Genomic DNA, 13,244 nt, shown 5'->3' on the forward strand with positions numbered 1-13,244 from the left:
CAAAAACTATAAAGCAAAAATATTTACCAAAGAGAAGTTCATAGGCTAAACAAAGGGGCAGAATAACCTATTACTTGTTTTCTGTTTCAGAATGAAAGGTCAGTGAATGGGCCACCATTTCAGTAGGTGGTTATTCAACTTGAGAAGGCAGATGGCTTGATATTTGCCCTTGTTCCTTGTGTTTCTTGATTTTCTATATTTCTAGGCTAGAACCAGCCTCAAATAAAATAATACAAGCTAGTAAGAGGAATGTACAGTATCAGCATTTTTATCCTTCTGAAGTGTGCTTTCTACCCACTGCCATGGAAACATGGTATAACTTGTTTCTTGGATAGTTCTACTTCTCTTGAGTTCCGGCAGTGAGAGCTATTGAGCTCATTACCACTTGGATATGAGTTCTGGAAAGGCAGCTCCGGGGGAAAATGGAAGGCAGCTTCCCATCAACATGGGAATGAGGGGCTTAGCATTCTTCAACTGTGTGCATATTTTCTCTACTCAGTCATCTCAAGCTTCAGCCCAGGACAGCATCACATTGTTTGCAGCTGTATCCCATCATAAAATTTCTGTGTGCATCCTACATACTTTCACAACCAGACATATCTCTTACAGCTATAACCCAGAAGCCTGACAAGGGGGGATGGGGTTGGTACAGATTCCTGGCAGCACTTGTAGACTCAAACAATGCAAACAGGATGGACTATGGTGCTTAGAAAAGTGATGGCAGGAAGTTTGTTCTTTGCAGTGTGTTGGATATAAGGGTGTCAAGGAGGATTTTAGAGGCAGAATGTGTCATAATTAGAAGGATTTGGAGGAGAAGAAAGTTTGAACTGCTTTAGGGAAGCTGAGAGCACTGCTAGAGCAGGAATATCCCAGATGCTTGTCTCTTGATACTGTTCCACAGTGATTCATGCCCTGAACGAATCAGAGCATCCTTGACTCTCCCATTTGGATCTCTAGTTCCTGGAATTTGCCAATTTTTGATTCTAACTGTGAGAGTTGGATGGAGTATCTGACCTCATTTGGACCATTTGTTCTGAATTCTGAATAGAATCAGGAAAATTTGAAAGGGGAGGTGAATTGGGGTCATAAGAGAGGGTCCTTGTTTGTACAAAAGAAGGAAGATAGGAGGAAACTATGGCAGTAAGTTAAGACACAGTTGAAAAGGAGGATTAGAAAGAAAGGGAAAAGAAGAGAAACCCTGAGCCAGTATCTTTTACCAAGATGTTTGGTTGGCACATAGCTCATACTCAACACTTTTGTGTAAGCAAATGAATAAGAAAATTGGGGTTAGAAGCTCATATCTTAGAAACTGCTGTCAGCTCTTGTTAAGAGAAAATTGATCTGTATTTGACCAAAAGTGCATTTCTGGGTGTCTACATTGCTTATTTTATAGAGCACCTAAGGGACTTAGTTATGAATGTGTGTGAAAGAATGCCATGCTAGCAAGATAGGGAAAGTCTGATTGTACTGGTGAATGGTGTTACATCCCTATGGAGGGGAGGAAAGGAATGGGTTTTTTTTTTGTGTGTGTGTGTGTGGATTAATGCCAGAAGACAACTCTTACCATGAGTCAATTGAAAGCACCCAGAAAGTTGAGCAATGATGACTGGGGAAAAGAGACAAAGGAAGATCCCCGACTATTGCAGAGAGAATGAAGGACAAGCTGGAAGTAGCTAAGGGCTGCCGGTCTCAGAATAAGCTCTGTCACATACAAACATTTATTAGCCAGTGGGCACATAATAATCTTAAAGCCTATAATACCAGAGGCATAATGAAATTACATCTCTGCCTGTTTTAGTGGTTCACAGCGGGCCAGACTTTCATCACCACAGTGGTTTTCAAAATGTGGTCCTTGGACCAGTAGCATCAGCTTACCTGGAAACTTGTTAGAAGTGCAGATTCTCAAGCCTTTCCCAGACCTACTGAATCAGGAAATCTGAGATTGGGGCCTAGGATATTTGTATTTTGGAACTGTTCTTTCTGGTGATTTATATGTATACTTAAGTTTGAGAACGATTGATCTCACAACAAGGATTCTGTCAATCATTTTATTGAATTCAGGCAACTGGGAATCCATTGAGGCTGAGTTGAACTGTTTGGAATCCAGCCTCGGGCTCAATGTCTAAAACTGTATGACCTGCTACATTCCTCTTAAACCCTGTTAACATAAAGTCGGTGAATGTTTTCAAAAATCTTCATATTTTGCTGACTACTAACGTCACCAACACAAGCTCCTTTAACATTAATTAGGATAATTAATGAAACCCCTGGTGTAATGGCTAAATATAACTGAAGTACTTATAGTGGCCATTTCTGGAGTGAGGCTTTTTGATTAATTACTAGCCAACTATCCCTGGTGTATGCATTCCTGATTAAGACAACTGTTTAAACTTTTAGAATTTACTTTATTAAAGCATAATTTAAGCACCATAAAATGCTTCTATTTTAAGGATATAGTTTGAGTTTTGACAAATGCATACACTCATGCAACCACTCACCAATCAAAATACCTATTTCAGTCACCTAGAAAATACCCTTGTGTTCTGTTATGTTTGGTTACCCACCCCTACCTCACCCCAGGCTATGTATTATCTGTCCTATGAGTTTGCTTTTTCTAAAATTTCATATAAATGGAATATCCAGGTTAGTGTTTTTCAGATTGATTTATATTGTTGCATTATCAATAGTTAGTTCCTTTTCATTGTATGACTACCATAATTTGTTTATCCACTACCCTATTGGTTTGTTTCTAGTTTTGGGCTAGTATGAATAAAGCTTTTGTGGATCTCCATGCATACATCTTTTGCGAACATGTCTTTTGATTTCTTTTGTTTAAATATTTAGGAATAGAATATTTGAATCATAAGATAAATGTATATTTGATTTTATGAGAAACTGCTAAACTGAGTTTCTGAAGTTATACTGTTTTGCATTCCTACCAGCAACGTTTGTGTTCCATATCCTTGCCATTATTTGATATTGCCACTTAAAAAAATTAATGCTGACTGGTTTAAAATAAATGATAGACATTGTTTTCTCCTCCCTGATTTAAATTCAGGATTTTACATATTGTGTCTGCAAAAGCCATAAAGCTAATAATGTTGACCCAAGTGACTTGGATATGGATTAAACTATTGCCCTTTCCTAATACCTCATTAGAATTGGTCTCACCATGTATGAGTGCCATTTGATTATTTGTCATTAAATTTTCTTCATTTTTTTGTTCATTCAATCTGTCAGTCCCTCGCTGTATTGAAACTACTTTTTCAGAGAGCAGTTATATATTAAGTAGCTGGGAAATAGGACAGAAGTAGGTGGCAAGGTTCTTATGTACAAGGAGCTTTTTGGAGCTGGGTTTCTGAAACAGACATACATAGAAACACTAGAAAAGCAATGTAGTCATGTGTATATCAAAGCTTGTGCAGACTGTATCTGAATATAGCTTTGTACTAGATGACTAGCATTGAGGCTTGATAGACAAATGACTGTAGAAAACAGTAGAATAAATTATTTAGTTGTTGCTCTGTGGTGAATATTAGAATTATACCTTAGAGTATAATGGTAGTTGTTGACCAATAATGCAAAATTACAATAAGCAGAATAAGTTCAAGAAATCTATTCTATAGTCTGGTAACTGTAGCTAATGATGATGTATTGTATTCTTGAAAATACTAAGAGAATGGATGTTAAGTATTCTTACTATAAAAATGATAGCTGTGGATGTAATACACTTTAATTAGCAAGACTTAAGCATTCCTTTATGTATACGTACATCTCAAAACATCATTTGTGCATGATAAATATATACAATTTTATCAAATTTATAAAAATAAGGAAAATTTTAAGTTGATTTTAGTCCCAACTGTATTTTAACACACATACACCCCCATGTAAAAATATGCTGAAATATGTACTCAGGAGGCAGAGGAAGGAAAATTTTTAGTTCATGGACAGCCTGTGCTATATAGTAAGGTCAAGACCAGTCTAGGCTATATAGTAAGTTCAAGGCCAGCCCAGGCTACATAGCAAGACTCTGTCTTAAAAAAAAAAAAAGTTCACAGTGTTAATAGTACATATCTTTCAGTTATGGGATTATTGGTGATTTGTTTACTTAATTTTATATTTTCCTTTAATTTCTACATTTTCCACAATAAACACGTATACCTTTTGTAACCAGAACAAGTTGTTGTAATACTGGTATTTGATTGCTTGCTAATTTCTTATAGCTATTTCAGTAATGTATTCCTTGTTCTCATTCATCTTGTGGAGCAAAGACTCACTACAGTAGATCCAGATCACAGTCTAAAAAGAAAACAGTACCTGGCCTCCTTTTCCTTCTTGGGAACAAGGACTACATGAATGCCTGCAGGCTCTGCTGCTGTAGTCTCTCACAGAATTTAGCTTTCCTGATTGTCAAAGGCCAAAAGGATTATTTTTTTTCTTCCCCTCAAATCAACAGAATTTCACCTCCCAAAGCTTGGAAACATAGACACAAGATTTTTTTATAGCCTATTTTTGTATTGGGAAATCATTGGGGGTTTTTGTCTGTGCTTTCTAATGCAATGACAAATGACCTTTCTTTCCCTCTTTCAGCTGACCTGAACAATGTCAGGTTCTCAGCTTATAGGACTGCCATGAAGCTCCGAAGACTACAGAAGGCTCTTTGCTGTAAGTATTAACCAATACTTGAAGATCTTCATATTTTTTCTTTGCTTAGAAAAAGTGGATTGAGGGGATTTTTACTTGAACAAGGGTAGAATAGCTTATATAAGTCTTATTAGAGCAACACAGAATTCAGTCTTTAAATTATCTTGGGTCTAGTATCTATTTATGCTGTTTTGTCATATTAGAATTATCCCTGTGAGTATTCTTTAATTACTGATGTTAAATTGATAAAATAATGATAATTTTTGTTTCCCAATGAATGGCACTGACATCCATAATTATGTTTACAAAACTTGAGTTATTTCCCCATTCTATCTTTGCTTCTTTTTACAAAAGGTATTTAGTATTAGAAGATTATGACTGTCTTATCAAAACCAAGTTCACAGATGTGTGTGTGATGTGTGTGGTTTATTTTTTTGAATGCTAAGTTCAAATGAATGCTGTGATAGAGGAAAGATGACTGGATTTTCTTTTTTTAAAATCATATATCTATGGGAATATCCTGAAGTGTTATGCAGGTCTGTTATCAATAAAATGAATTTTGGTCTAATATTGTTTGAGTGTCTATATGAGTTGATGATTTGTCCATGAAATAGACAAGCATAGCCCCTGACCATAAGGAAACTACAGTCTAATGAGGTATGCACAGGGTATGTATAAGAGCTGGAGACTCAGGCAAAGGTCATCAAGAATGTCCACAGTCGGTAAAAGCATAAAGTGATACTGTCTCTGTTTTCAGGTTGAGGCACTGAGGAGCACTGAAAGAGACAATTTCAATGTCATGTATTTAGTTCTGTGACAGTGGAAGAATGGGGTACTATGTGAAGGGCTAGCTATGTGTGGTGAGAGTCAGAAGAGTTTGCTTGATCAGGTGATATAAACTAGGTGAGCCTAGAAGGGTAAGTAGAGGAAGAATGTTCTAGTCAGAAGGAAGACTAAGTTCTGAGGCCTGGAGCCCAAAGAAAGTGTGATGCAAATTGAATCAGATCTAGTGAGGAGACAAATAAATTTACCACATCTAAAAAAAAAGAAAGTGTGATGCACTCAGGAACTGGAAATACTTCTGCATGACTAAAGCACAGAATTCCAAGGAGGGCTATTGTGAAATACTAGGCTGGAGAGAGAAGCAGGAGGCAGATTGTGAAAGGCTTTTTCAACCCAAGTTAAAGAATTTAGAGGTCAATGGGGAGCCATTCAAGAGATTTTGGCAAGAGGATGACATGATCAGATTTTCATTTAGAAAAATCATTCTGGCTATAAAATAAAGCATGGGTTGAGGGATTGTGCTGGTGACAGGAAAGAAGCCTGTTGCAGAAGCCTAAGCCAACAATATGGTGGCCTGAGTTAGCAAAGTAGGAATGGAAATAAGTGGAAAGTATTTAGAGATATTTAGGAGGTGGGTTTGCTAGGCCTTAGTGATTTATTTGGTATGAAGCAGACTCAAAGAAGACATGTAGGTTCTTGGCTTGGGCTGCCCCATGCATGTTGGATTTGACTGGCTGAGTTGGTATGAAGCTCTGGTACTCAGGAGAAACATGGCTATGATATTTAGGAATCATCAAGTAGATACTGCTTGTAACCAACTATGGAGGGGATGAGATGGCTCAGGGAGAATAGAGACAGAGAGGAAATAAAACCATTATTTGGGACAGAGGATGGACAGCCTACAAAGGAATGGTTAGTAGGGGAGAAGGAAATTCCCAAGAGGTTGTAGTATGACTGCATGGGACGAAGGAAGGGACCTGTCACTATGGTGTGATGTTACTGGAACATCAGGTTGAAATTGGAGATGCTGCCCATTGGATTTAGCAACAGAGAGGTTCTTAATAACTTTGGTGAGATTTTAGAGGCTTGGTGGAGGTACTGTAGTGAGCTTAAAATCGAATGAATAGAGAGTGGGAATGTAGAGATGGTTGGTATGGACCAATCTTGGAGGAATTTTAGTTGGGAAAGGGAGGGAGGAGGGGTGGTAACTATCTGGAGGGGCCTGAGGAGTTAATGAGATACTTGAGTATATTTATAAGAATGAGGGAAGAAGACAGTGAAATTAAAATTGTTAGCTCAAGAGGAGATGATAAAATATTCAAGACATGGGCAGGTGATCCAGGGCCAGAGAGGGAAGAGATACCTATTTCCTACTTTAGTGGGTGGAGCATAGGGAAGGATGTGCATGCAAATCTAGGCAACTAAGAATCTTGGTAATGAAGGTGAGTGATGCCCATCTGTGGTTTATGTGGAGTTAGAGGAGACCCCTTTAACAGTAGGAGGTGATAAACTTGAGGCTGGGCTTATAGAGAGAAAGAGAGAGGGCTACATTGAAAACCAACATTATGGAATGCAGAGTGAGTTGAGTGTTTTACAGTAGTGCCAATCTGCAGGGGCTCAGTATTTCTCCATGTACATGCAGGAATCAGAAGCTGAATGCTCTGTCCCAGAATAGGCAGATGACTGCTGGGCAAGGGAAGTGAAGATTTGAGAGTGGTTGGAATGCTGGCTGTCAAGTTCACAATGGGCAGGAGAAGCTATGAATTTAGGAGGAATCTTTAATTAGGAAGTAGAGGGATTAAGAGGCAAAGTGTTCAGGGGAGGTAGAAGAGATAGTGAAGGACCTGAAGGCCAAGAAGTTAAGTATCAGGGAGCATTATTTCAAAGTGGCCCAGTTCCACATGATTAGGTCTGGGATATGACCATTTGAGTTGGTGGCAAGGTGGACTAGGTGTGAATGTCTGTGTTAAGGAACTGAGAGGCTAGAGTGATGCATGAGTCACCCATGCCAATGCAGAAATTGTCCCCAAATTGGAGCCAGAACTGGGGAAGAGACAAAGTCCATGAACTTTGGCCACCATGTCTTTATGAAGGAGTTCAGCTAGGAGATCTTCAGGGGCAGGCAGTAAGGTAGTCAAGGAATCACTGGTACGTGGTTTTTACGTGGAAACAGGAATGTTCTATAATGAAGTTATTTGAAAGGAGGGGGTATAGGCCTTTACTCTTAATGATATTCTCAGTGCTTAACACAAAATGGGACACAGAGTAGTGCTCAATTTATTTGCATGGAATGAATGTATGAGTGAAAGTCAGGGGAGGTTTCCATTTCCTTGAGAGCTTATAGCCTGAAGTTACCATTTGTTCAGTTATATAGCTGCCAAGTTTAAGTGATTTATAAAAGCTCCTCAGGCCTAGGATTTCCTTAGGGATCTGCTAATGTACCAGAGTGGGCACAAAGCAATTTGGGGTGGGGTGGAGTCATGGGGCTGGATGAAGAAAGTCTTCTGTTTTTCTTCTCATAGCCCTGCCTCATCCCAGAGGTGCTGCTTTCTTTTGATAAAGGGGAATTATGAACTGGTTATTATAAAGTGCTATAGGATATGCCTATAGGATCCTAAAGTTCAAAAGAGATCCCCAGCTGTTGCAGGTTATAATATAAAAAAGCTCAGAAATAGATTAGATGGAAATGTTTATAATGTCTTATGATGACTGAACCTTTCTGCACCATTTCTTGTAACCCTGTATCTAGTCAGTACTCAGTTTTCCTGTCAAAAATTGTATTTACATCAGGTGCCTGGTGGCTCATGCCTGTAGTCCTAGCTAATTGGGAGGCTGAGATAGGGAGTACTGCGGTATGAGGCCACCTGGTGCAGATAGTTTGTGAGACCCTATCTCCAAATTAACTCAGAGCAAAATGGACTGGAGGTGTGGTGGCTCAAGCAGTAGAGTGCCTGCTTTGTAAGTGTGAAGTCCTGAGTTCAAACTCCATCCTACCCCCACCAAATTCACATGTCTTTTGTAGTTTATCATTTCAATTTGTGTTAAAATTTCTGATAAACATTGAGAAAATGGCGAATTTGATATTGTAAAAAATGTTGGCCATTTGAGGTGACAGCCTTTTAATAAAGTTAACTTCTGAATGTAGAATGATTTCTTTAAAATTTCACTTTTAAACAGATTCGAAATTCTCAAGCATTTCCTTTTGGAGTGCAACTTTTCCTATATTTGAAAAAAAATTCAACTATAGCAAACTTAGGGTGTATTTATCTAAATTAAGTATTGAATTCTCAAGAATGCCAGTGTGCTGTGTACAGTAAGAATATAGAGGAAACATGTGTGGTCCAATTTCTTAGTAACTTTTCAATAGGTGACCTAAGAATTTCTTCAGGCTTTTGTCATTTCTATGCCTGCAAAACCATGATAAAGAGCTGTTGTCTGTGGAATAGGCAAATAAAACTTGCCCTGGCCTGGCTTTTCCTACTAAGGTCTGCTTCTACTAACTCTTACATTAATGGAAATTAATGATGTTATCTCAGTGATTTCCAGATGCCAGTGAAGAGTTTGAATTACAGATTCCTTAGAAAATAAATATGCACTGCCATCTCCATTAAGTACTTGATCTTATTTTTTTCACTTCCCTATCAAAGTTTCAATATTGCAGGAAACCAAGTAACACAATTTAATCCACTATAGAGAGTATCACCATTGGTCTATAACATCCTCAGTTTGTAATCATTTTAATGTGACATGACTCCATAGTGCCTTTCAACACACTGTGAGTGAAAATTCAACTCAATAGAGAAGAAGAGACAAAGAAAACCTTGGTAAGGATTTATAAGCTGATCCATATGGCTGATACCCTGGTGAAAGTTATGAAGACCATATAAGCTTTTTCTTCTTGTGTGGTTCTCATGACATTCAATTAGTATGTGGCTTCTAAAATTAAAACTATAGCTATCTTTTAAGAGCAGAAGTAAAAATGCATTTAAAAAAGCAAGTATATTCAGTTTATTAGTGTGGGGGGATTGGAAAGAGCCCAAATCATAGGGCTAAATATACTACAGTTGATAAATGTGACAGATATTCTGCATGCAACAAGAAATTGAAAATAATCTGCCCCTGTTTAGCAACTAAATCACACATTATAGACATTTGGTCCAACCTAGAATTGTCTGAATTAAGTTGAAATTTTTTGGACTCACCTTCAGTATGACAAACCAGGTGAAACATGTGCTCTCTTCTGAGTAAATGGACTTTGCCTTTTGGTGGTGCACTAGTGGTGGCTAAAGAAGGCAGTTGATAGGATTTGGTTGCTAACAAAGATTCTTAGGACCCCCAATAACAGCTCACACATCTGCAGTCTATTGACAGAAATGGCCACAATACAACTGCATTAAAAGCAGGGTGTGGCTCCACAGCCACAGGCTGCCTCAAAACAAGGGGTCCTCAGAGGCAGTACAATTATTTTGTCCCTCTCTTACAAAAATTATTTTTCCACATACCATGTATTACTTTTCATGTCTCTTTTTGGCCATGTCTCTGTTATTTCAGAATTAAAAACATTTTGAGGACATAGCCAAACTGATTTTCTCAGTTTATGATGATTGACAGATATTGGTGCTCCAAAGAGAGGGCAAATACTGTAGTCCTGTTTAAAATGTTTCCAGTGTCTGTGAGTTGGCCCTCAGTCATGATGCTGAGCTGTTAAGCAACACCTTGTGGGTTCCATTCTCCACTAATCATTGGTTCCATTTCCCAGTTATTCTAAGGATGAGTCCTTATTCCTAAAATTGGATGCTCTCAAAGAGTTCTTCTTCCACCAGGAGGTCTTTTTAAAATCACTTTATCTTTTCCCATTCAAAGCAAAGTTTAGCTAACCAGATATTCCTAACCCAGCTTCTGATTTTCCCAAGTTTCTTTTATTTCAAGTGGTCCCATTGTTGCTGTTGAGAGCTAGCATTAATTTAACTAGGAAATAAATTTCAGACACAAAAATCTTGTCTTCCAGGCTAAAAAGCATATGAATGGACTGTGGTTTGAGTATGCTGTAGAAATTTCCATAACCATTCATATCAAATCTCTGGCTTTTCAATTTTAGAAAAGTTGATCTACCAAGTTAAACTTAATTGTCTCTGATGATCCAAGTGTTCCAATTTATTCTTCTACCCACTTACAGCTCTTCACACACAGAAATGAGTCAGAAAGCTTTTTTTTAAATGTAAAATATTATGACAAATGAGACATCCAGCATAACCTGTTACCATATACCCAACACCTTTCTTAAATATTCATAGTCATAGTTAATGGCCACAGTGTTCATTCAGATTGTTATAAATCCTTGGAGTACTTTCTATCACAGATGCTTAATAACAGATATATTCTGCAAAAAAAAAAGAACCACATTATTATTGCCCCTTGGAGTCATAGTCACAGTCAAAATTTTTATCTCTTCATCCATTGTGCTCAATAGGTTGACCAACTGTCTTTCTCACTTCTTGCCTCTTTAAAAAGGGGGAGGAAACTTTAGCAGAGTCCTTCACCCTAAAGTGCACCCCAAAGAGCATGTGAGTCAAAGCAAAGGGAACATTTTATTCTTATAGACACCAACATTATGTTAGATTTCTCCATTCAAGACATCTACCTGGTGGCTTCCTTCCCTTCAGCAACAATCTCACCTTTATTATTTGCTATTACTTTTTTTTTTAGCAGTTCCTTCATAAGGAATCTTCTTTTTTTTTTAATTTCTTTTATTCATATGTGCATACAATGTTTGGGTCATCGCTACCAGACAGAAACTATTTTGCCCTTATCTCTAATTTTGTTGAAGAGAGAGTATAAGCAATAATAGGAAGGACCAAGGGTGCTTGCTAGTTGAGATAAGGATAGCTATACAGGGAGTTTACTCACATTGCTTTCCTGAACATATGTGTTACATTCTAAATTTAATTCATTCCCCCTTCCCCTCTGTTTACACAAAGTATGTAAAATAGCCCAGCCACTGGGCTGTTCCAGGTTTGGCTGGTAGCAAAATAAGACATGCCAAGGCTTCCCTTTAGTCTGTTTCCAGTGGTAAGGGATCATTCAGATTGGAGTACAGAGAAATTGGGCTATTCTGTCCTAGGCAACAAAAAGTTTATGACAGCCCCAATTAGGCAAGGTACAGGTAAGGGGTAATCCCGTCCTTTGATCTTTGTACTTAAGTTCCAACTAATGGCCATAGTTTCTTGTTTTGGATATTACCAGCCTTTGAGTCTAAATTGTAGCCCAGTGCAGGAACTACTAGGTCCAGCACTGCGAAAGGAAAATTGTGGCAAAGTAGGGAACACCTGTAAGTTCCCCACTTTGATTATCTTTTAAATTATAATTGGTCTCACAGGTAGCCCATTTGTCAAAAGTGATAGTTGCTCAGGTTCCTTTGGTTAGAACTCCACCTGCAGGCCAGAGAGGGTGAAGCTCAACTGAAGGAGTTTCTGCTCACTCTTTAGCTTTTACTAACACAATCAAGGAATTGCATTTTCATAGCCCTAACATCGGTTTGCAGCTCTATCATACCCAGATTCCACTTGAAAGTTGAATTAGCAGTAACCAACCTCAAACCCTGTGCTACTTCAAACCAAGGGTAGCTTTGGGTGACTACCATCAGCTGTTCATTTTCATCCTTTTTATGAAATCATCTTTTTCTTTCTAAATAATATCTTAGTCATATTTTTAGCTAAGAGTGAGCTAGGAGTCTTTGTTTCTGATGCTAACTACACTAATGGTGGCAGTTAGACAACTGAGTTGTTAAAGGGGATTCACAGTACCTGAATGACATTGTTTACAAATTCAGTTCATTTCAGGAACAAAATATAGTATCCCAACTACATTGAACACTGGATATGCATCACAGTCACAGGCTACCTTACAGAATAGGATCCAGAGAGGCCAGGTGTAGATCCAATTGCCCTCTGTTTACAAGAGCCATACCAAGGTACAAATTGTCTCTTGGATCAAGAATTACTGATGTTATCACAAAACAGGGTTGGAAACCCAAGAGCATAGATTGAAGTTTCAGCTAGGGTTTCCTATATCTTGCTCATAACCTCAACACATTCTTCCTATGTAGCCAGCTTAAAATCTTGTGGCATTCATGGATCTCACTGAGACCAGACAAAAATGATCATTGTTACTGTTATCGATAAACAGTGGTGATAACCTGTAACCCATGGTTACACATCAACCACAGTACATCACTTTTTTTCATTGCTTTGACCACTGTGCTGTGTAGATGTTTTAGCAAAACATCTCATGGTAACTCCAGACCATCTGGAATTAACCCTCATAGTACAATAGTTACACAAAAATGCATTGACTTTCTTGTGGTACAAAGATTTACTTGGAAAGTCCTTCATCCTTAAGTCAAAGCTGCCCATAGAATGGCATGATATCAATGATAACCTCCTCTTCTCATAAGCATCTTCTGTTCCCTGAGCAAGAAAAGAGTCAGCAGATAGACTCAGTTGTTTGGTCATTGCCATATGTTGACACACATATCCAGGTTGTGAACTTGGAGTTGTGTGGGCACCATGAGACTGTTTTCACCACTAAGCAACTTTTGGTGCTTCTCCTTTTCCCTACTATTATTAGTTTGGAGTGCAGAAGAGGTTTCCTTTTCTCCAAAGTCAGTAAGCACATCATCTCCTGTGCACTTTTTTGCCTTTCCATATGTTCCTCCATGAGAAATCAGAAAATGTAGATATTTGGCCATAATAGTTACAATAGTCTCTGTATCTGGTTTCAGTTTTCTCAACTGCAAAATAATTTTAAGGGTGCAT

At 38.1% G+C, this 13,244-nt stretch overlaps 1 protein-coding gene across 19 annotated transcripts in view; it reads left to right on the forward strand.

Annotated features, from left to right (window-relative positions):
• Dmd (dystrophin) overlaps positions 1-13,244 on the forward strand; it is a 2,168,746-nt gene that overhangs the window by 2,060,723 nt on the left and 94,779 nt on the right. For all 19 annotated transcript variants that reach the window (XM_074062730.1, XM_074062731.1, XM_074062740.1 and 16 more), the window contains one exon: positions 4,594-4,668. In XM_074062730.1, the coding sequence (XP_073918831.1) occupies positions 4,594-4,668 (75 nt within the window). The remainder of the gene's footprint in view (positions 1-4,593; positions 4,669-13,244) is intronic.

The sequence above is a fragment of the Castor canadensis genome, chromosome X (genome assembly GCF_047511655.1).
Source record: "Castor canadensis chromosome X, mCasCan1.hap1v2, whole genome shotgun sequence".
In the NCBI taxonomy this organism is placed as follows: Eukaryota; Metazoa; Chordata; class Mammalia; order Rodentia; family Castoridae; genus Castor; species Castor canadensis.